Source organism: Camelus dromedarius, chromosome 25 (genome assembly GCF_036321535.1).
Source record: "Camelus dromedarius isolate mCamDro1 chromosome 25, mCamDro1.pat, whole genome shotgun sequence".
NCBI lineage: Eukaryota > Metazoa > Chordata > Mammalia > Artiodactyla > Camelidae > Camelus > Camelus dromedarius.
The window spans coordinates 19,368,384-19,393,303 of NC_087460.1; the positions used below are offsets into that span (position 1 = coordinate 19,368,384).

The 24,920-nt window shown below is 35.0% G+C and overlaps 1 protein-coding gene across 2 annotated transcripts in view; it reads right to left on the reverse strand.

The window, feature by feature from the left end:
• The window catches only part of IPO8 (importin 8), a 59,893-nt gene that overhangs the window by 6,146 nt on the left and 28,827 nt on the right, over positions 1-24,920 (reverse strand). For both annotated transcript variants that reach the window (XM_031443861.2, XM_064479166.1), the window contains exons 15-22: positions 24,705-24,865; positions 23,776-23,901; positions 20,341-20,407; positions 17,077-17,202; positions 16,297-16,394; positions 13,771-13,866; positions 6,271-6,491; positions 4,073-4,278 (exon numbers count right to left, since the gene is read on the reverse strand). In XM_031443861.2, coding sequence (XP_031299721.1) covers positions 4,073-4,278; positions 6,271-6,491; positions 13,771-13,866; positions 16,297-16,394; positions 17,077-17,202; positions 20,341-20,407; positions 23,776-23,901; positions 24,705-24,865 — 1,101 coding nt within the window. The remainder of the gene's footprint in view (positions 1-4,072; positions 4,279-6,270; positions 6,492-13,770; positions 13,867-16,296; positions 16,395-17,076; positions 17,203-20,340; positions 20,408-23,775; positions 23,902-24,704; positions 24,866-24,920) is intronic.

Below are 24,920 nucleotides of genomic sequence, written 5' to 3' on the forward strand. Positions count from 1 at the left end.
ACTTCAGAACTAAGCACACACACAGAATGAAAGTAAGAGGATGGGAAAGGATATTTCATACCATGGAAGTGACAAGAAAGCAGGGGTAGCAATATTTATATCAGATAACATAGACTTTAAAACAAAGGCTATACCAAAAGACAAAGAAGGGCATTACATAATGATAAAGGCTTCAATACAAGAAGAGGATATATAACATTTTTTAACATATATGCACCTAACTATACAAAACAAATATTAACAGACACAAAGGGAGAAACTGACAACAACACAATAATAGTAGGGGACTTTAACAGCCCACTTACACCAAAGGACAGATTATCCAGATAGAAAATCAATAAGGAACGAGTAGTTTTAAATGACCAGCTGGACTTAGTAGATATCTACAAGACATTCCATCCCCAAACAGCAAAATACACATTCTTTTCAAGCGCACATGTAACAGTCTCTAAAATAGAACAAATTCTAGGTCACAAAACAAGCTTCAACAAATTTAAGGACAGAAATTATATTAAGCACTTTATCTGACCACAACAGTAAGAAACTAGAAGTCAATTAAAGGTAGAAAAATGGGAAAAACATAAACACATAGAGACTACAGAACAAGCCATTAAAAAACCAATGGTTCAATGAAGAAATCAAAGAGTAAATCAGAGAATACCTCAAGACAAATAAAAGTAAAAACACTACTTTCCAAAATCTATGGGACACAGCAAAAGCAGTTCCAAGAAAGAAGTTAACAGTGATACAGGCCTTCCTCAAGAAACAAGAAAAAAATCTCAAACAATCTAACCTACAATCTAAAGAAATTAGACAAGAAAAACAAAGCCCAAAGTCAGCATAAGAAAGGAAGTAATAAAGTTCAGAGAGGAAATAAATGAAGTGGACCAAAAAAAAAGATCAATAAAGCCAAGAGCTAGTTTTTTAAAAAATAAACAAAATTGATAAGCCATTAGCCAGGCTCATTAAGAAAAAAAGAGAAGTCTCAAATAAAACAAAAAGTGAAAGAAGAGAAATTACAACTGATATCACAGAAACACACACACACAAAATCATGAGCGAATACTATGAACAGGTATATGCCAATAAACTGGACAACCTAGAAGGAATGGAAACATTTCTAGAAACATACAATTTTCCAAAACTGAATCAGGAAGAAAGAAACAATCTGAACAGACAGATCCCAAGTAGTGAAACTGAGTTCATAATCAAAAAACTCTCAGGAAACAAAAGTCCCGGACTGAATGATTTAACATAGGACCTCTGTCAAATGTATAAATAAGAAATAATACCTGTCCTTCTCAAACCATCCCAAAAAAACTGAAGAGGAGGGAACACTCCCGAATTCATTCTACAAGGCCACCAAAAGCAGACGAAGACATTATTAAAAAAAGAAAACTACACGCCAATATTTCTGATGAATACAGATGCAAAAACCTCAACAAAATATAAGCAAATCAAATTCAACAATATATAAAAAATGATTGTACACCACAATCCAGTGGCATTTATTCTAGGGATGCAGAGATGGTTCAATATCCACAAATTATTCAATGTGATACATCACATTAAAAAAAAAAAAGAGGGATAAAAATCACATGATCATCTCAATAGATACAGAAAAGGCATTTGAGAAAATTTTACATACATCATGATAAAAACTCTCATCAAAGTGAGTATAGAGGGAACATATCTCAACATAATAAAGGCCCATTTATGACAAACCCACAGCTAATATCATATGCAATGGTGAAAGCCAAAAGCTTCTCCTCTAAATTCAGAAACAAGACAAGGATGCCCATTCTTACCACTTCTATTCAACATAATTCTGTTGTCATAAGTCCTAGTCACAGCAATCAGACAAGAAAAAGAAATTAAAGGCAACCACATTGAAAGAGAAGAGGTAAAACTGTCACCATTTGCAGATGACATGATACTATACACAGAAAACCCTAAAGTCTCCATCAAAAAGCTATTAGAATTAACAAATGAATTCAGAAAAGTTGCAGAAAGAGAAAGCAAGAAAACAATCCCATTTAAAATATCATCAAAAAGAATAAAATACCTAGGAATAAACTTAACCAAGGAGGTGAATGACTTATACTCTGAAAACTGTAAAACACTGATGAAGGAAACTGAAGATGATACAAAGTAATGGAAAGATATCCCATATTCAAGGATTAGAAGAATTAATATTGTTAAAATATCCATACTACCCAAAGCAATCTACAGATTTAATGCAAACCTTATCAAAATACCTATGACATTTTTCACAGAACTAGAATAAACCATCCTAAAATTTATATGGAACTGAAAAAGAACCTGAATTGCCAAAGCAATCTTGAGAAGAAAGAACAAAGCTGGAGGCATCACACTCCTTGACTTCAGAGTATGCTGCAAAACTACAATAATCTAAACAGTACAGTACTGGCACCAAAAAAAAAAAAAAACCACGAAAAACAAAAAACCATACAGATCAATGGAACAGAACAGAGAGCTCAGAAATAAACCCATGTATTTATGGTCAATTCACTGATGACAAAAGAGGCAAGAATATACAGTGGGGGGGGGGGGATAATCTCTTCAATAAGTTGTGCTGAGAAAACTGGACAGCTACATGTAAACAAATGAGATGAGAACATTTTCTCACACCACATACAAAAATAAACTCAAGATGCATTAAAGACCAAAATGTAAGACCGGAAACCATAGAATTCCTAGAAGAAAAGATAGGCAGAAAACTCTTCGACATAAATTGTAGCAATATTTTGGGAGGCCTATATTGCCTGAGGGAAAAGAAACAAAAGCAAAAATAAACAAATGGGGCCTAGCTAAACTGAAAAGCTTTTGCACAGCAAAGGAAGCCAGCAACAACCTACTAAAAGACAACCTACTAAATAAGAGAAAATATTTGCAAATGATATAACTGATAAGGGGTTAATTTCCAAAGTATATAAACAAGATGGCCAACAGGCACATGAAAAGATGTTCAACATCGCTAGTCATCAGAAAAATGCAAATCAAAACCACAGTGAGATATCATCTCGCCCCTCTCTGTATGAATGGCTATGAACAAATAATGAATGCTGGTGAGGATGTGGAAAAAAGGGAACACTGGTGCACTGCTGCCAGAAATGTAAATTGGTGCAGCCACTGTGGAAAACAACATGGAAGTTCCTCAAAAAACTAAAAATATGATCCAACAATTCCATTCCTGGGTACATATTCAAAGAAAATGAAAACACTAATTCAAAGAGATACATGCACCCCAATGTTCCCAGCAGCATTGTTTACAATAGCCAAGATAAGAAAGCAACTCAAGTGTTCATTAACAAATGAACAAATAAGGAAGATGAGGTAATATATACAATGGAATACTACTCAGCCATAAAAAAGAATGAAATCTTGCCATTTGCAACAACATAGATAAACCTGGAGGATATTATCTTAATGAAATAAGTCAGACAGAGAAAGACAATTACTGTATGTCACACTTATATGTGGAATCCAAAAAAATAAAAGCAACAAATGAATATAACAAAACAGAAACATACAGATATAGAGAACAAACTAGTGGTTACCAGTTGGGAAAGGGAAGTGGGGAGGGCCAAGATAGTGTAGGAATTAAAAAGTACAAACTACTAAGTATAAAATAAATAAATTACAAGGGTATATTGTACAGCACAGAGAATACAGCTGACATGTTATAATAACGTTCAATGGAGTATATAATCTATACAAATATTGAATCACTGTGTTGTACACCTGAAACTAACATAATATTGTAAATCAACTATACTTCAATAAATAAAGTTATGAATTGTTTACTTCTAGAATTTTCTATTTAATATTTTCAGACCTTGGTTGACTACAGGTAACCAAAATTGTGAAACCAAAACTGTGGTAAGGGAGGACTATTATAATTGAGCCAATCAAACCTAAAATACCTATTAGCCATGTAACAGGCCAAGAAGGTAAATCTGTTTAATGATTGAAATAGACTGAAATTCAAGGAAAACGCATGCCCAAATCAAAATCAGTTCTAGCATTCATTGTAATTACAACACTTTACCGTTTTCTTCCACATCAGTTTTCTCTGCTTTTGAGCGGTCTTCCCGGTTTACCAGTTGTCTGGTAGCACAGACCTGCTTTAGGCCAAGGAAAAGGAAAAGAATTGAGGGTACAATCTGTCCCACCACAGCATCCACTGCAGGAGGTCGATTTTGCAATTCCAAAAGGATACTCAGTCCTATTATACACATCTTCCGGTCATGATGCCTACAAATTATAAAGGAAGAAAAAAAATGTGCACGTGAAAAATGAGGACAAATTCTGCAGACCTTACAAAAAGGAATGTCCAACATGTACCATGAGGTTCATTCACTGAAATCATACAGGGGTATCCCCCATTTTGTACTATACAAAATCCTTTGTAAATCAAGTTTTGTAAACCAGTTATCATCAAAGACCAATGGGAGTCTACAATTAATATGGTGAATCTACAGTTAATATGGTGAATCTTGATTAATCAGGTTATGGTTAATATAAATGCTATATCTGAACCTTAGCATTACAAGTTTTACTAAAGCAGGAATACCTGTATTTGACAACACAAAATTCCTATCCAATGGAAAAAATGAGGAGTTCCTTAGACTATGTCTTCATTGGACTGGTCTCTAAGGCTTCTTGGCACATATAACTGTACACTAACCCCATATGCCAACAGCTCTTTCAAAACCTCAGCACCTAATAAGCTGAACTTAATAGCTGTAAGTAAATCCATTAAATACTCTCTGCTCTAAAACAGGATAAGAAAAATCTAATTCTGAAGGAAAAAAAAATTTGACCAATACATATCACACACATTTTTCTACTATCTGTTTCTTCTAAATTGTTTAAAACTAAAAATATTAAGAATGAAAAGATTACTGTATTAACACCCTTAAGATTGCAAGCATGAACAAAAATTCATTGGCAATGATTAAAACTGAGAGTAACATACAACAGACTCAAAGATGAATATATTACTAGCTTCTGTTATCCTTCATCATTTCCATTGCTTGACTGATTCGAATTAGTAATGCCAAAGCGGTATACTACAGCAGGAACCACACTTGACCCGAGGACTTTCTCATCCATGTAGCCCCTAACTAGCAGCGCACACCGGAAAGATGATTATCGAGTGGGGCTCTAAAGATTCTCAGGGAGCACAGCCCAGCCATGCCCGATCTATGCAATAGCTGACACAGACTTTCTATTTTTGGAAAATTGCTTACAGGTGCTAATAGCGATCAGCATACCAACTGTGTAACTGTGAATGACTAAATCTCTACTCCCTAAATCTTTGTCAGAGGTAACTTTAAGCACAATTGGTTTTTAAAGTATGTTCTTCTTTTTAAAGCTTTAATAAGGAATCTGAATCAGTGACAAACTCCAGTCTCCTAGAAAAATTAGAAGACACACAGCAGTTTGTAACTATGTTCCCCCCCATTCCTTATCTACCTTCCTAATTCAGGCCTCCATCATCTCCCCACCACTCAGCAGCACCCCAGCTACTCCTGCTGGAATTCTTTTCCCCTCAGCAAAATTTTCTAAATGATATCTTACAAAACTTAAAAAGGACACTAGTTATTTCTAATGTTTTAAACAAATTAATCAGCAATCTAGCTCAAATTCTAGTACAACAGGGTGACTTATATGTGTTGGGCCACTTGAGGTGGGCATATAACTACTACTGGAGACCTCACTTTTCCTATGGTGGAAAGCTAGGAGAGTGCTTTACATGAAGCCAAATTCTTCGCCAGGGCAGGACCTGGGCTACAACCTACAGTCCTTCAACCTCACATTTGAGAACAGGATCCTGTGAGATCCGCAAAGAGTCCAATGTCCTGGGACAGCACAATATTTACCAGACTGGGACTTTCCTTATAAACACAGCTCCATTTAGAATGTTGTTACCCACAAACACCTAATAGCCATGGAACCCAGATGGGCACTTAATTCTTGTTGCCTAGAGATGTAACAGTACACGTAAGTCAAAACCAAGTGGGGAAGGGCTATACCGAGTACTCAGAGCCTGCGTTCTTTCCACTAGGTTATAGTGCTGGAACACATTCTTAATTCTCTAAAAATTTAATGTTATGTTAACAATAACATGGAAAACAATTCTTAAGATATGAAAATTATCTTTCTATATGCATTTATGTGTACATGTTAAAAAGTCAACTTTCCAGAAAGAGAAATGCAGTGTAAAATCCAAAAGACACATACCCAAGAAAACAATCTGTATCATTCATCCACTGATTTATAAATTGTACAGTTACAGGTCCAGGGTTGTGAGGCAACTGAATTCGTTCTAAAGTGTGTAGCAGCAAGTCAGGCTTGTAGTACAAGGCAGCGATTGCAACTTGAAGACACATGGTACGAAGCTCACTGGTCTTGACCCCTCGGGTTAATCTCTCCAAAACAAGTTGCACAAAGAGAGGAATGCACTAGAGGGAAAAAGAAAAAGAGAAACCAAGTAACTTTTACAGGAAGCCAACTGTTGCTAAAGTGTGATCAATACATAAAACACTCTTCATGACAATAAAGAGTTTTGCTTGTTTAAATCACTTTTAGAGTTATTAAACAAATTTATATTCTCCTAAAAACTCAGAGAGATTAAATGGCCAAAAAGAGGTCCTAGAGGAGCGCCAAAGCATCTCCTTCCCTTTTAAGTGAAGATGACATTTAGCTGAAGATTGTCCTACAAGAGTCCACACTCAAATGATGGCATAATCCAAACGCAGACTCAGTCACGTCCATGTTTAAGTTAAAATGACTAGGGTGACATTTGTCTTTGATAAATCAAATTGGAAAGATTTAATTAAGTCGATATAATTAATAATTAAATCGATTTAATTAACTCTATTAATAAAGATTCCATAGTTAAATTAATTTGGAAAACACAGAATTCTAACACTCCTTTAGATACATTTCCAGATAAAGGCACTAAGTCAGTCAGTCAATAATGAAATAAATTGTCTTATCCAATTTTTCCCAGACTTACTGGACCATTGAATAGTCTTTTTTATGTACACCTACTAACACCATTAGAATGTCATCATTTAAGTAATATCACTCTATTCTCATCTACTGGTACCTACACTTTCTGGATCTGTGAAAGAGACCATCTTCATATTTTGCAAGGAAAACCTGTGCTGGTGGGCCTTTCCCTGCCCTCCTCATCTAACATCTTGTTTTTTTCCTGGTGTTTTCTATACAATGTCTGCAATGACTCCCACTATGAAACTTGTTCTATATTCCCACTCCAAACGCTACTAACCTAAAGCAGAACCAATATCTTTAAACCTTCTTGCTCATCTTTACATCTCAGTGTATGCAGAAGGCCTCTTTAAAGACACTGCTAGCAGATGTATCACTCTAAACCCCTCTCTCTGATTATGTCATTTCTCTGCTCAATAGGTTCTCTGTTCAATTGCTTTCAGCAAGGTTTGGTCAACTTTTCATAGACATTTTCAACTTTGCAGGTCATATAGAGTCCCTGTTACATATTCTTCTTGAAAAAAAAAAAAAAAAAACTTCAAAAATGTGAAAACCATTCTTAGTTCCCAGGCCATACAAAAACAGATTGCAGGCACAAAGCTACAATAATCAAAATAGTATGGTACTGGCACAAAAACAGACACATAGATCAATGAAACAGGATACACCCATGCCTAAAAAAACCCTGTGCACGTTATGGTCAACTAGTCTACAACGAAGGAGGTAAGAATACACAATTGAAAAAAGACATTCAATAAGTGGTGCTGGGAAAACTGGATAGCTACACGTATGAGAACAAAATTAGAACATTCTCTAACACCATATACAAAAATAAATTCAAAATGGATTAAAGACCAAATGTAAGACCAGATACTCTAAAACTCCTAGAGGAAAACACAGGCGGAACACTTAGACAGAAATTGCAGCAATATTTTCTCAATCTATCTCCTCGATTAATGGGAATAAAAGCAACAATAAGCAAAAAAATAATTAAACTTAAAGGCTTTTGCACACCAAAGGAAATCACAAACAAAATGAAAAGACAACCTATGGAATGAGAAAATATTTGCAAATTATAAGACCAACAAGGGATTAATTTCCAAAATATATAAACAGCTCACACAGCTCATTACCAAAAAAATTAAGAAATAAAATTTTAAAAATGGACAGAACACTTAAATAAACATTTCCCCAGATATACAAATGACCAACAGACACATTAAAAGATGCTCAACATCACTAACTATTAGAGAAATGCAAATCAAAACTACAATGAGATATCACCTCACACCTGTCAGAATGGCCATCATTCAACAAATAATAAATGCTGGAGAGGGTGTTAAGAAAAAGGAGTCCTCCTACACTGTTGGTGGGAATGTAAATTGGTGCAGCCACTATGGAGGACAGTATGGAGGTTCCTTAAACAACTAAAACAGAGTTACCATATGATACAGCAACCCCACTCCTGGGCATGTATCTGGAGAAAACAGTCATTTGAAAAGACCCACGCACTCCGGTGTTCACAGCAGCACTATTTACAACAACTAGATAGGGAAGCAACCTAAATTTCCATCAACAGATGGCTGGATAAAGAAGTGTTCAACCAATTCAGCAAAACAGTCTTTCAGAAATAAAAGTGAAATAAACATTCTCAGAAGACAAAAACAGAGAATTCACTGCCAGTAGACCTACAAGAAATACTAAACAAAGTTCTTCAGGCTGAAAGCAAGTGACCCAGAGGGTAATTCATAGACATAGACACACACACACACACACACACTCCAGTAAAAGTAATTAGGTAATTATAAAAAACAGTAAAAATGGTATTTCTTTGACTTTCTTAATTGTTTTGAAAAGCAATCACAGGGTGAGGAGGGTAGAGCTCAAGTGGTAGAGCTCATGCTTAGCATGCATAAGGTCCTGGGTTCAATCCCCAGCACCTCCTCTAAAGATAAATAAATAAATAAATAAACCTAATTACCTCCCTCCCCCCAAAAAATAAATAAATAATTTTAAGTAATCACATAAAATAACATGTTATAATTGTATTGTTGAGACTACAAAATATAGAAATGTAATATATTCAACATTGACAATACAAAGGAGGTAGAAGCAAGATTCTACTGGAATAAGGAAATGACACCAGGTGGTAACTGCAGTCCATAGCAATAAATAAAGAGAACTGAGAAATGGCAAATAAGAAGGCTAATACAACAAACTCTATAAATATACACTTGGTTGTCTTTCTTTCTTTCTTTCTTTTTTTTTTTTGTCTTTCTTTTCTTAGCTTCTTTAAAATAGAATTACAAATAGCAATAATTATAAACAGTGTATTGTTGGGTTTGTAACAACATATAGATGTAACATATATAACAATAATAGTACAAAAAGTGGGGAAAAGGAATAGAGTGGGAGTAATGTATCCGTATGTCACTAAAATTAAGTCAATCTAAATCTGAGGAAAACTCTGATAAGGTAACATGTATATAGTAAGCCCTACAGCGACCACTAAGAAAAACGTTTAAAATAGTGGAAGAAAAAAGGCATTAAAGGAATTTCATTATAAAATATTTACTTAATCCTTAAAACAGAAACAGACTCATAGACATAGAATACAAACTTGTCGTTGCCAGCGGGGAGGGGAGTGGGAAGGGACAGACTGGGAGCTTGAAATTTGTAGATACTGACAGTTATATATAGCATAGATAAACAAGTTTCTACTGTATAGCACAGGGAAATATATACAAGATCTTGTGGTAGCTCATGGTGAAAAAAGAATGTGAAAATGAATATATGTATTTTCATGTGTGACTGAAAAATTGAGCTCTACAGCGGACATTGACACAACATTGTAAACTGACTATAACTAAATTTTTTAAAAAAAGGAGAAGGGGAGGGGGAGGGGAGGGAGGAGGAGAAGAAGAAGAAAGAAAGAAAATATTTACTTAATCCAAAAGAAAGCAGTAAAGAAAGAATGGGGGGGGGACCATGAGAGACACAAATAAAATTAAAATAACAGATTGAATCTATGTGTAACAGCAATAACAGTAAATGTGAATGGTTCAATTCAAAGATACAAACAGACTGAAAGTAAAAGGATGGAAAAAGATATTTCATGAAAGAGCAACCATAAGAAAGTTGAAATGGATACACTAATATTAGAACAAAACTACCTCAAAACAAAAAAAAACTGTTACTAGAGATAAAGAGAGACATTTTTATCAATAAAAGAGTCAATTTACCAGGAAGATAAAACCATTATTAACATATGTGCACCTAACACAAACCCAAAATACATGAAACAGAAACTTACAAAAATAAGTGGAGAACTAAACAATTCAATAACAGAGACTTCAATACTTCATTTTCAATAATAGAACAATTAGGTAGAAGATCAGCAAAAAAAATAAATAAATAAAAGATTTAATCAACATTATGGACCAACTAGATCTAACAAACCTCTACAGAACATCTGGCCCAGAATATATATTATTCTCAAGTACACATGGAACAATCTCCAGGACACACTATACGTGGGGCCATAAAACAAGCCTCAATAAACTTAAAAGGAATGAAATCACACAAAGTATGTTCTCCATTCACGATGGAGTAAAAAGTTAGAATTCATTAACAAAGAATTTTAGGAAATTCACAAACATATGGAAATAAAACAACACACTCCTAAGTAACCAATGGGTCCAGAATAAATCACAAGGGAAATAAGAATATATTTTGAGATGAATATGAACACGTATCAAAACTTACGAACATAGCTAAAGAAGTGCTCAGAGGGAAATTTATAGCTATCGATATCTATATTAAAAAAGAAGAAAGGTCTCAAATCAAATAACCTAATCTTCCACCTTAAGACACTGGAAAACGAAGAGCAAGCTAAGTTCAAAGCAATTTAAGGGAATAAATTTTGAAGACTAGAACAAAAATGAATGAAATAGCAAACAGAAAAACAGAGAACAAAATCATAACTTGGTTCTTTAAAAAGATCAACAAAATTGACAAATCTTTATCCCAAATGACAGAAGAGAAAAAGGGAGAGAGAGAAAGAAAAGATGCTAATTACTAAAATCAGGAACAAAACAGGGTCATTATTACCAACCTACAGAAACAAAAAGAAATATAAGGAAATATTATGAACTGCATGCCAACAATTAGTTAACTTAGATGAAATGGACAAATTCCTAGAAAGATGCAAACTACTAAACTGACTTGAAAAGAAATAGAAATACAAGTTGACTTATAACAAAGAGACTGAATTGGTGATTTAAAAATTACCTGCCAAGAAAAGCTCAGGCAAAGATGGCTTCACTGCTAAGTTCTAACATTTAAAAAACACCAATTTTCACAAACTCTTCCAAAAAACAGAAGAGGATGGAGCACTTCCCAACTCATTCCATGAGGCCAGCATAACAGATTCCAAAACCAGACAAAGATATCACAAGAAAAAAATTATAGATCAATATCTCTTATAAATATAGACACAAAAATACTTTAAAAAAATACCACCTAACTGAATCTGGAAATACATAAAAAGGAGGGTCATATTCCATGACCAAGTAGGATTTATACCAGGAATGCAAGGTTGGTTTAACATCTGAAAAATCAATTAATGCACTACACCATATCCATAGAATAAAGGATCAAAGATACTTGATCACCTCAATAGATGCAGAAAAAGCATATAACAATACACAACACCTTCAAGACACTTAAAAAACCAGGAATAGACAGGAATACACTCAACCTGACAAAAGACATCTATGAAAAATCCACAGCTAACATCAGACTTAATGGTGAAAAGAATGCTTTCCCCCTGCCAAGACGTCTCCTCTCATCACATCTACTCAACATTGCACTGAAGGTTCTAGCCAAGGCAATTAGGCAAGAAAAATAAAATAAAAAGCACCCAGATTGGAAAGGTGAAACTCTACTTGCAGATGAGATGAACTTGTATACAGAAAATCCTAAGAAATCCTCTGAAATGCTATTAAAACTAGTAAACACATTCAGCAATGTTGCAGGAAACAAGATAAATATACCCCCCCAAAAGTGTATTTCTAAACACAAGCAATAAACAACTTCAAAATAAAATAAAGGAAACAATGCCACTTACAATAGCATTAAGAAGAATAAAATACTTAGGAACATTTTAACAAAAAGAACTGCAAAACTTAGACTCTGAAAACTAAAAAACATTTTTGAAAAAACTTAAAGATGACCTAAATAAAAGGAAAGACATCTCATGTTCAGGGACTGAAAGACTAAACATTCTCAAAGTGACAATATTTCCTAAAGTGATTTACAGATTCAGCACAATGCCTATAAATCAATAATAAATAGACAAACAACCCAATTAAGAATGGGCAAAGGATCTCAATAAACAAATAAACATTTCTCAAAATATATATATACAAACGGCCACATGAAAAGATGCTCAACATCATTAGCCATCAGGAAAATGCAAACCAAAACCATGAGAGACCATTTCACAACCTGTTAGGATGACTGTAACAAAAAGACAAAACAAGTGTCGGTGAGGATATGGAGAGACTGGAACCCTCATTCACTGCCAGTAGGAATGTGAAATGATGCAGCTGCTTTGGAAAAGTTTGGCAGTTCCTCAAATGGTTAAACACAGAATTACCACTTCTAGATATATATCAAGAGAAATGAAAACATAATTGTACAAAAACTTGCATACAAATGTTCATTTGTTCATAATAACCAAAATGTGGAAATAGTACAAATGTCCAACATCCGATGAATGGTTAAAATAAATGTGATATATCCATGTGATGGATACCAATTTTTACCAATGGAAAAAATAAAGTACTGACACATGGTACAACATGGATGAACCTTTAAAACATTATGTTAAGTAGACAAGTCATTCACCAAGGACTACATATGATTCCATTATATGAAATGTCTAAAATAGGCAAATCTATATAGGGAAAGCAAGTAGAATGATGGTTGCCTAGGGCTGGGGGTGTGTTAAGGGGAAACGAGGAATGACTCCTATGAGTACAGAGTTTTTTGGGGGTATTGCTGAAATGTCCTAAAACTGATTGTGATAACAGTTGCACAATTCTGTGACTACATTAAATACCATTGAAGTATACACTTTAAATAGGTGAACTGCATGGTATATAAATTATATCCCAGTAAAGCTGTTATTTAAAATTACATAGAGCAAATATTGCAGAACAACAACAAAAAAAAGACAGCTCCACGGTTATACTTAAACACTTCAACACTTTTTTCTCCGAAATTGAGTATCATACCACAATTGTATCAAAAATTGAGTTAATCTTGTTAAAAATATATAATACTTTCTATATAAGTAGAGAAAAAACTTTTCTTTTTGCACAATACCTTCATTTCTGGTTTAAAAAGGTATCTGGGAATATTTCAATAGCATACACAAAAACAAAGGGAAAATGCAAGTCTTTGGGAATTCAACTGAGTAGAATTTGCACATTTATCTCCTTCATGATTTGCTTTGTAGCTTGATACACATTTTTCTGTATATCTAGAATGTAAGATATGATTTCCAAATTGCATGGGCATTTTTGTCATTGAATTTGTACCAGTAAGCACAAACAAGAGACTCTCTTTATAATTTTCCATCATAATATAAATAAAGTGTCAATCCGGCATGTAAATTTTAAATGTAAACATCACGTGGGATGCTTTCCATACATAAATTACCTGATCAATTCCCCTTCCTTTGCACTGAAGAATGATTACTTCAAGAAGTTTGGCGGCATGGCATTCTGCATCTTCTCCTGCATCTCCACATAGTACCTACAGTAATTACAGTTTCACTCAGCAGTGAATGGCAATGCAAAAAATTTAATCAAGTCCATGTGACATAAATATCCCTTAAAAAATCAGCCATTACAATCATAGCTTTGCTTGCATTCACCTTGCCAACCCAAAGAAGAAAGTTCAAAATAAAGTCCATCTATCTTCCTTACCTAATCTACATTCCTGCTGTAAAATACGAGGAATGAAGAGACATAACTATAGATAAAAGAAAGAGTAAGAATGAGAATACTATGAAGAATACTGTATTCCTTAATATATCTGAAAACTTACATGAATTGTTTTCTAAGCAAATACAATTTAAGAAAACTGAATTGAAAAGATATTCCAGGTAAAGATGACATATTGAACATTTCCATTGAATTTTGTTCCTCCTCAAAAGGCCATTAAAATGAAGGTAAAGATATTTCTAGAGGCATACATTCACAAAGACAGAGAAAAGGAAAGAGACAGCTATAAAACTGTAGAAACTGGAAGAGAGATGGATCAGTGAGGTGAAACATAAGCAGGTAGTGAGCAAAGCCAAGAATCAACCCAATTTACATAAACTTAAAATTCTACCTCCAGGGCAGTGTTTCTAGATCTAGAGTCTAAGCGTGACTAGGCTCTGGACCCAGAATGCCTTGGTTTGAATCCCAGCTCTGCCACTTATGAGCTGTGATTTTAGAAAAGCTACTTAACCTCTGTAACTTACTGTCTCCATCTGTAAAAGGAATGTAACAATAGACTCGTCATGGGATTAAATGACACAGAAAGAAAAAAATCAGCCCCTCTTCCCCAAATCGAATTTACTTGGCTTCTTTGCTGGTTTGGTTGAAACAGAAACTAAGTATATTTCAGTAGTTTTAAAAATGGGCTCTGGAGCCAGACTGCTTGGGTTCAAATCTGGCTCCAGCACATAATAGCTGTATGACTTGGGTCAATTTACTTAACGTTAGGCACAACGCAAAATACCTGTCTCCCCCAGGTGATACCATCCTCATACTGCCAAAAAGATTGAAAAAGTTAATGTGTATAAAGTGCTTAGGAAATACCTGATATACAGTAAGAGTTTGGTAAGTGTTAGCTATTATTAAAATCAGGAGATAAAAAAGAAATTTCTCCTGTAGAGCACAGGGAACTATATTCAGTACCTTGTAATAACCTTTAATGAAAAATAATATGAAATCGAATATATGTACATCTGTGCATGACTGGGACATTGTGCTGTACACCATAAACTGACACACTGTAACTGACTATACTTCAATTAAACAAAAACAGAAATAAGAAATATACTTTAGGTAGAAGGACATCACTGTGAGTATCACTTTTACTCTGCGTGCTGTAACACAGAGCAGCTGTGAGTTACTGCAGGACTCTGTACGGCTGTTACGCTTCCTGCTCGCTGCTTTCTCCTCCCTTTTCCCTCCCCAGCAGCTGTCCCTGTAACTTAGGAAAAAACTGAAGGCAGCCATGTGACCATGACTTAACACGCTGGGTTATTACCGAGCTAAATAAGTCTTCAAAAATCATGATTCTTTTCCTGCAGTTTATATGTGGGGAAACTTAGTGACTTCCCCAAATCTCCCAGGCTCTCTGTAACTGAACTGAAATCTAATCACATAAACTATCAGTTCAGCACTCTTAACAGATTCTGGTGCTCGTCTCTGCTCATGAGGGAGACAGGTGTACACTAGCCACTGTACTCCCAGCTCCAAAGCGAAACTTAGATTTCTGGCTATTTGAGCTTTCTAGAATCTGCCAGCTCCATGCAACAGACTTATATTTATTATGAATAATACATAATTTACCTAAAAGAGGGGGAAAATATTAGTCATCAATGATTCTAAGATATAACCAAGAAGGCCAAATCTAACCTGTGACAAAGATTACATAGCAGACAATCATGCTTGTGCACAAATATAACAGTAGCCATTATGTGGCTTACAAATTATTCTGTATTGAGCTAAACAATGCTGTTTTTCCAACTATTCTGATTTTTGCTCTTGTTTATGTTCAAATTACCTATATCTAGTGGCTTCCAACATACATATTCAATTAAAAGAAAAATCAATAAATTAACAATAAATGACAATAAATTGACAAACTGTGGTGTTTCCATAGCACTTTTCTTTAATTAAGTAGCAGGTATGCATTGTTGAAAGAAGAAAATTATTTACCCTAAGCATTATAAAGTACACAGCTATAAAAGTGGCAAGCATTCTTAAGTACAACGTACCATACGAAATGTTCAAATTATAATTCCAAACTCCACTTGAAAATACAAAATGACAAATGTATGTTGATAAAGGCAATACAGAACTAAATGCGTAAGAAACAAACTGAAGGAGTGTCTGAAGTAAAACAAAACATTAGCAAGTAAACATTAGTGAGAACCACTATGACAAATGATTAGGACATGCTTACCTTTCTACACATTGTAAAAAGTATTTCTAAATGCTTTGGATTTGATAGTAAAGTATTTGTATCTATTGTCACATAATTATGCAGAAGAGGCATCATGTCTGGAAAACAATTTCAAAATTCCAATGAGACTTGAGCAACCGAGGTAGAAATAAACTATCCCCCTGAAACCACACTTCTGTAGCACCCCCACATTATCACCTTCCCTTGCAACTACAAAATGCCGGAAACGACAGTGATAAATCTGCCCTATTTATAGGTGAGAAAAGTGTGAGACAGAAAGATTAAAATGCTCATCATTTATTATGCTGATTGTTCTGAGTGCTCTTTCCTCCCCAGAGCACTCATCGCCATCTGACACACTGTATTTGCTTGCTTGCCTGTGTGTATCCCACCCCCCACCTCCCTCTTACTAGAATGGATGTGTCAGAAGGACAAGGGCTGTCTATTCTGTTCACTGCTATTTTGCTAAACTTACGGCAGTGCTTGGAATACAGTCAGTATTCAGAAAATATTAACTGAATTAAGGTATGGACATACGTTCTGACTGCAAAGTAATATAAGATAATTTAAGGTACAAAAGGAAACAGTCTCCCTCCTTCTGCCTCTATTCCTAAGGGCTGGAAAACACTCCGATGCTAGCACCACCCTTTTCTCCACAGGGAAAGAACAACTGTTTTCTGATTGGCACTGGAATTATATATGTCTTTGTGTGAAGTGTCAAAGAAAATAGTATCTATGCAGACACAGAAGAGCAAAAACATTACATGATTGAAATCGTACCTGTAAAGTATTCAAAACAATCCTGTTGAAAAACCTCATATAATATACCTAGAAGCTGCCACATTTGAGGGGAAATAACACGGCAGGTTAGACTATATGCCAGTGAAAGAATTTCTTCATAGAATTCTAGGCAAAAGAAAATCTCTGGTTAGAATGGTAGGAAACAGCAAGAGCTAAACACAAAGACCACACAGAGGAGGATCTCAGCTGCTCGCTCACGCATATTCCTCTTATATCTAACGAAATTTTCAGCATCCGTTTCTTAGCATTCACATCTTCAGCTACATCTATTTGCCACCTTCCATTTCTTACCAAGATCTGCCCCCTACTCAATGAGGCAAAGGACTGTTTTCACTCAAGTTACTTATAATACTGAAAAACCATATTTTTATGTTATAATATAGAAAATATTTTATACTTATAAAACTGTACTAGAAATGGGTATAAGGAACAGATTATAGTGCATCTCTTACGCACAGGAGTTTAAATTTACAAATACAAAATTACAAAATACAAGTATTTTTCAGAGAGCTTAGTTAACCTAGGCAAAAGTATCTGCCTGTCTCACATACTTCTACGGACTATATGCTAGACAGTATTTTGTCAATTTACAAAGCTTGTAAAATTTAGACAGTATTTTTAAATTTATCTCAAGACATGTATACTCACTATAAAGGAGAAGAGTCCAAGGGGACTTGTATTTGTACATATATTTATTATTATTACCCTCAGTCAAAAGGAAATTATATCTAAATATACAATCAAAAAACACAAACCTCAATACAAAAATTTCAAATAATTTCTACCATGTCGCTGAGCAAAAAAAGTCTAACTTCAAAGGTTTTTTTTTTTTCCCTCTTATGAAAAGGAACTAATATTTACCCTGGAAGCTTGAATAAAATTTTTTTTCTGTAACAGTATTTATTTATAACTTTTAATATATTCAAAAGCTAGTAATACAGATATTTATTTGCTTTACCAAAAGCAAAATAAAATGGAAATCCCAGATATTGGGAAATTGTTCTATAAGGCAATCACTTGAAAAAACACCAGTCGTCTGGATATGAAATTTCTGAAAGTCCTCTTCATTATTACCTCACCTTGGAAGATGAGGAAAGGAAAGCAAACGCCTTTCCTAATGTGAGGAATCTTGACAGCTACAGCATCGTGTGCATGACCTGGCCACCCAGATGCTCAAGACCAAGACTCTGAATCTTGGAGGAGAAACTAGAAGGCATGAAGCTGCTCCAGGTTTTTTATTTTGTTTTTTGGTTTTGGTCTTGGCTGTCTGTGTTGGGGTCTGGACTATAGTGGGCAGCAGCCCAGGACTCAGCATGGAGAAAGGCGTCACCAGCCTTGTGTCTAAGCAGAACACTTTCATGGCAGAATCCTGGCTGGCTCTGGCCAACCTCAGCCTTCCCACTGATTTGCTGAGCTACCAAATATTCTTCTGCTAAGTTCCATTTAAGCTTAAACTGACCAGGAATTATTTCAGTTATTCTTAACCAAGAAGACTATTAGGGTAGGAAGGTTTTACTACCTTTGACTTCCTGCATAAGATAAAGCAGCTAAGTCAGTGAGAGCTAAGCCTGGCTTCTAATAATAAGTCAACTTCATGAGAAAATGAAGCAATGAAAACAGGCAGAGGAGGGAGGGAAAAGGGGGACAATGGAAAGAGACCGGACCGTGGACATACACGTGGTCAGACTGCTGTGGTGGGGGTCCTGGATTAACAGGAGTTTAATCTGAGATCTTGTATGGCCAAATATTGGCTCAAAAAGGGCCCTTAAAATTACATGCATCACAGCTAAAAACATAAGAGAGATCTTCCATCACGTTGGAGTATGGGAGAGGAGGTTAGAGGAGACACGCAGTTGAAACCATGGCTTTCTCCTCTGCCCAGCGCATCCAAGAAATAGGCCTCTTTCCTTTTCTTAACATCCTCATGTTGTAATTGCTCCAATTAAATATCTGGTACAGGCAGAGTAAAGAAGGTTGGTATAGCCTATTTCCCTTTGCTTGACTTCACAGTTTCTCTCCTCAAGATTACTTTACTTTAAATGTAAATGGAGATTATAGATTTGTAATATATTTATTTTATACTTGGTAATTTATACCTCTTAATCCCCTTCACCTGAAATAAATAAACTACAAGCAGCACTGGGGATATAGTCAATATTTTCTAATAATTTTGCATGGAGTATATTCTATAAAAATATCAAATTACTATGTTGTACACTTGACAGTAATATAATATTTATAAGTCAACAAAAAACTTCACATGTGAAGTCTTTAAAACTTTTTGTCTGGAGAATTTCCAATTATAATCTCTTCCATCAACCAGGACATAAGTGAATATATTCTTTTTGAGCGTATCAGAATCTCTGGAGTTATGGTCCAGGAATCTTCATTCTAACTAGATACCAAAGTTTGAGAACTCCTGCTTTACAGCAACAATTGCAAAAGTAAGGAGTGTATATTCTAGGCAGGGTGCCGCATACTCCACTGAGATGGGAGGAGAATGTGTTGGAACACTTCGTATACACACATACACTTTTAATTTCATGCTTTTATATTTCTACTTTAATGTATGCAAATGAAGTATAGTGACATGTATATTGCCTATAAATAAGTATTCAAATGTTATTCATATATATTACAAGTACATGTCCAATTTTTTACTAATGGTGTGACGGATAAGGAGTTTGAAGACAACTGCTCTTAGGCATAACGTGCTTTTGTTCCATCTTTCTGTGTACACACTCTACAGGCTGCGTCTCCCTCATGCCCACGTGACCGGGGCTGACATCATCAAAATGCTTGGATACTATGGAAAACTCCAGTCGGTTTATAACATCCAGCATTAGCAACTGATCCCACTCAGAAGTCAGGCACCATAATGCACACAGCAGAACAACGTTCATTCCCACTTCTGTTCTGATATTGACATATGCCTACATTTCACATTTTTCAGTCTCAGATTAAAGTAACCTCACCTGAACCTCATCCCAGTTTTCTCAGAAACTTTAAATCCGGTCCTTTAAAAATTCCAAGACCAAAAATTCTTAATTGGCTATGTTAAGATCACCTCTAAACGAAAATATAGACAGCTAATATTAGAAAGTGTATCTAAAAATTAAAGAGAGTGTAAGCTTCTGTTTCTCTTAATTGTCCATCTTGTTGAATTCGAAGAGCTAAAAAAATGTATTTTTCATCAAATTTTAAAATATTCTCAATTTACCTGTATTCTCCCTTTGAACTTACCGATTACGTGTTTCTGTAAAACAAGATCAATGATCCGCAGACAGATACTCTCCAGCTGCTGAGTCACCTAGAGACGAATTTTAAACATTTAGTTTAAAATTCATCATGATAATCCTAATTTAACCTATAAATTTAATATTATTCCAATAAAAATAGCAACAGGGCTCTTTTTGAGAGGAGACATTGAGAAGTTAATTCTAAACTTCATGTGAAAAATTAAACATGCGAGAATAACCAGGAAATTCTGAAAAACAGACTAATGATGGAAGTGGGAGTTAAATCTATAATAAAATTACACATTAAGTTAATTCCTTATCTGCTATTTATACCAAAATAAATTCCTAATACGTCAAAAATTGCAGTGTGAAGACGTAAGCCAAAAACACAAAAACAAAAAAACAAAAAACCTGGCCTACAAGAAATAGTAAGAATTTGTGTATAATCCTGAAAAGGGAAAATAACTCAAAGCCTAGAAATCAGAAGTAAGTAATTAAGCCATTTGATTTCACAAAGTAAAAATTTCTATATAGGGCAGATGAAAGTCAAAGACAAATGAAAAATTGAGTGAAATACTTTCAAATGATATCACAAAGAGCAAATCCCCCTTACATGAAGTTAAATCAACAACAAAAAAAGGCAACAGTTATGAAAAACAAATATAAACAGACCTTAAGCTTATAACAAGATGTTCATTCGAACAGATGATTAGAGTACAAATTCTAAGCACAAAATTACCACTTTTCAACTATCAGACCGGGAATGATCAAAAAGAATGGGGCTGGGAAGAGAGACACTATTGTACATAATTTGGAGAATGTAGACTGGCACATACCATGAAGGGTAAGTTAGCAATATTTACTATTCTTCAGCTTACTCATTCATACATATGTCCTTTGACCCAGCAATTTCACTTCAAGGAATCTGCCCTCCAAACATATTATTATGTGTGCAAGATGGCGTGTAAAAGGCCATTCACTGCAGCAATGTTTGTGATTAGCAACAACCAAATGTCCATTTAACAAGAGGCAATTAAATTATATCCATTAATGAGGGATATTAATCCATTAATTAAATAAATCTGACACATCATACATAGGGATATTATGTAACTATTAAAAATCTGTAACTTTATAGAATAGATAAACAAGATTATACTATATAGCACAGGGAAATATATACAAGATCTTGTGGTAGCTCACAGCAAAAAAAGAATGCGACAATGAATACATGTATGTTCATGTATAACTGAAAAATTGTGCTCTATGCTGGAATTTGACACAACATTGTAAAATGACTATAACTCAATAAAAAATGTTAAACATAAATAAATAAATAAACAAAATAAAATAAAGAGAAAAAATAAATAAATAAAATAAAAATCTGCAACTTTATTGACTAATATGGAAAGATCACCAAGATATATTATTCGAAAAATGGCAGATAAAAACTGTGTATCTTTCTCCTAAAGGAAAAATACACACACTCATTTTTTGCTAGGATATAATATAAAAATCTCTGGAAGGAAAAAAAACACCTGGTAAAAGAGCCATCTCTTGAAAAGGGATTTAGAAGACGGAGGAGCTGAGTGAGAAGGTGAACTTTCACTGAATCCTTTTTACACCTTTTGAATTTTTCAACATATGCTTATACTAAGTATTTCTTAAATAAGTAAAAATTAAAATCCATGATGGGTTACACTTCTCATCCAAGTATCCTATTTCAACTTTCAAGCATATTCTTTCAGCATGCAGCTTACACTATTGTCTTAAAAGTTCAAATGATCAAAAATTTCCCAGTTTAAAAATTTGTCAATATGTTTAAAATCATTAAGCAAAACTGAATATGCTAGGCATCTGTTAGATTTCTAATTTCACTCTTCATACATTATGCATCTGTACATGGATTCATATATGTATAAATTTTCCTTTAAAGGAAACGGTGTTTTCAAAGTTTGCTTTTAGTAAGTCAAAGTTCAAACTCAGAAGACTGGCAGTCAGGAGGTCAAGATTCCAGTCTTCTAGTTTTTTTGCGTCTAGTTACCTGGGACCTTGGTAAAGCCATTTAGCTGAAGGCTTTCAGTTTTTTTCATCTGTAGATAAGGAAGCTAGATTTGATTAGTGTGTCTCAATTTAACCCATGCCTCCCCTGGTAATCACAATATCACCTTTAACTTTATTTGAAATTCAAAATTAATATCAAGAGTAAAAGAATTAATACAAAAAGACAAAATGCTGTTTCATTTCCAAACTAACCCTGCTGCCCAACCTCCACACACCCATACTTGGAAAAATTCTACTCAGCGATTTCTAAGTCTCTTCACATTTAAAATACAAGTCCTACATACAAGATAACAAAATAACCCTTAAATGTACATGTAATTTAACTTGGAAATCTCATCGTTACTGAGAGGCCCATGCCGTTTCGACAAGGACACAAAAATACAATAATGAATATGGAAATAAACATTCACATTAAGACTTTAAGGTGATGGGAAACCTGCCCAGGAGAAGAATATCAAACCAGTTTTAAGAAGCCAGTAGACATCCATTGGTATGTGATAAACACAGACAAGTCGACAGTCACTGGGTTTAACAATGCTATTTAAAGAACCAGCACCTGCCTTTTAAGACCCACTGTATAAAACGGGAGCTGCCAAACGAGTCAACTGTGCTCACAGGAGCAATGAACTCAAACCCAGTTTAAGCAGAGGCTATGTAAGGCCGGAGGAGGAGAGCAGAGGGCTTTAGGGAGGGGTTAACTGATACATACCAGGGTAATCCGACTGCAACCCCAAGTCTATAACCTACTGGCTCTGTGAACATGAGTCAGACTCTTGTTACTACCTGAGCCTTGTTTTCCACAAAGGGACACTACCACTGCCTGCTCTGTCCACCTCATGGTGACAGAGCAAGATTCTATCAGCTGATGAGTACGAGAATACATGACAAATGTCCACACAAATTCTTATCCCAATATTGTTCTGGGATTCAGTTTAGGAAAAATGATGCTTGAAGCTCTTCTTCCTTTCCATTCTCAGATATTCGTTACATCAGAATATCATTCCATTACTTAAAATTTGCCACTGTGCCTGAATGGCCACCTCTCTCTACCAAGAAGACCGGACTATGGATTTCAAATAGCAGGGCTCATGTCTTATTCCAGTTGATATTCCCCAAAATCCTAGCCTGGCACACAGCAGACGTGATGAACCGAACTCAGCTTAGCACAAAGAGATAACTATTTACTTTACAACCACATGCAATATTTCCCCCCAATCATTTTAACACTGTCCTTTAAAATCTGAGGGTAATTTTTAAAATCTAGCAACATAAATGGCAATTTAAAGGTCAGGACTTTAAAATTCATGCCCAATGACCACATGAATTTCAGTTAACATTACTATAATGACATTAATAAAACACAAAGAAATCTTACCTCTTTATGATCTTCTACGACGGTCAGGATGGTGTCAATGGTGTGTAGAATTCCCATAGCCATCACTGTTTTGTCTTCGACTTCCTCATACTCGTCACTTTGAAGAACTTTGCCAAATATCTCAGCCTGTGAAAACAGCAAGCACATTCCACAATTGGTACTGCCATACCCGCCCTCCACTGCGGTAAGTCAGCAAAAGGGCAGGTCACACATCTAGAGGCCAGCACTGCACAAACTGTACCATATGTCCTTTGCCAAGTGAATCAGTGCTAGAACCTCTCATGTTCTGGATACAGCCATTTATTCCCTATCTAGGCACAAAAGCAGAATATATATTAGCTATGACAAGCAGATAGCAAATATTTAAATTCTGGTTGTCATCAAATTAAGAAATCCAAAATCTAGGAAAACTAAAAAAATAATACTAAAACGAAAAGTTCAAGAGAAGGTTTAGGAGACAACATGAAGGAATCGCCTAGAAAATGAAACAAAAGAGCGGACATGGAAGACTGGGGAGAAAAGGTGAGGAAATCAGAGACTTAGTCCTGGCCCAGTATTCCACATCAGAACTATAGAACTGAATGGATGGTAGGAGAAATTCATCAAAGAAGTGGTACAAGAAGTTGCCCCAAACTAAAGGAAATAAGTTTCTAGAATCGAAGTCCAGAAAGTGAAAATTTAGGAGGCTCACTTCAAGACACATCATTAGGAAATCTCAGAATATTACAGATGAAAAAGGTGATCCTAAATGTTAGTAGATTTAAGCCTAATTAACTATAGAAATTATTAACTGTCAGAATTATTAGAGCAAATATTTTTATAGTAGCATTTCAGTTACTTATAACTGAAGTCCAAATTTTGGAGTTTAATTTATTTATGTTATTCATGGATTTTACACCAAACTGACATGCAGCTTTGCCCAGTCTCACCAAGTGCTGAGTCATGTCAACAGCAATGGAGGCGACCTCTTGACTGTATTCACATATCATCTTCTGGATGACATTAGTGACATCGTCATTCTCTGTCTCTCTAACAATGTGCAACAGCTCCTGCATGATAGGCCTCACGTGTGGTTTCATATATTCCTTGGCTAATGCAATAAAAAACAAACTCAGTAAAAAGTTAGCATTCACAAGTGGCGAAGG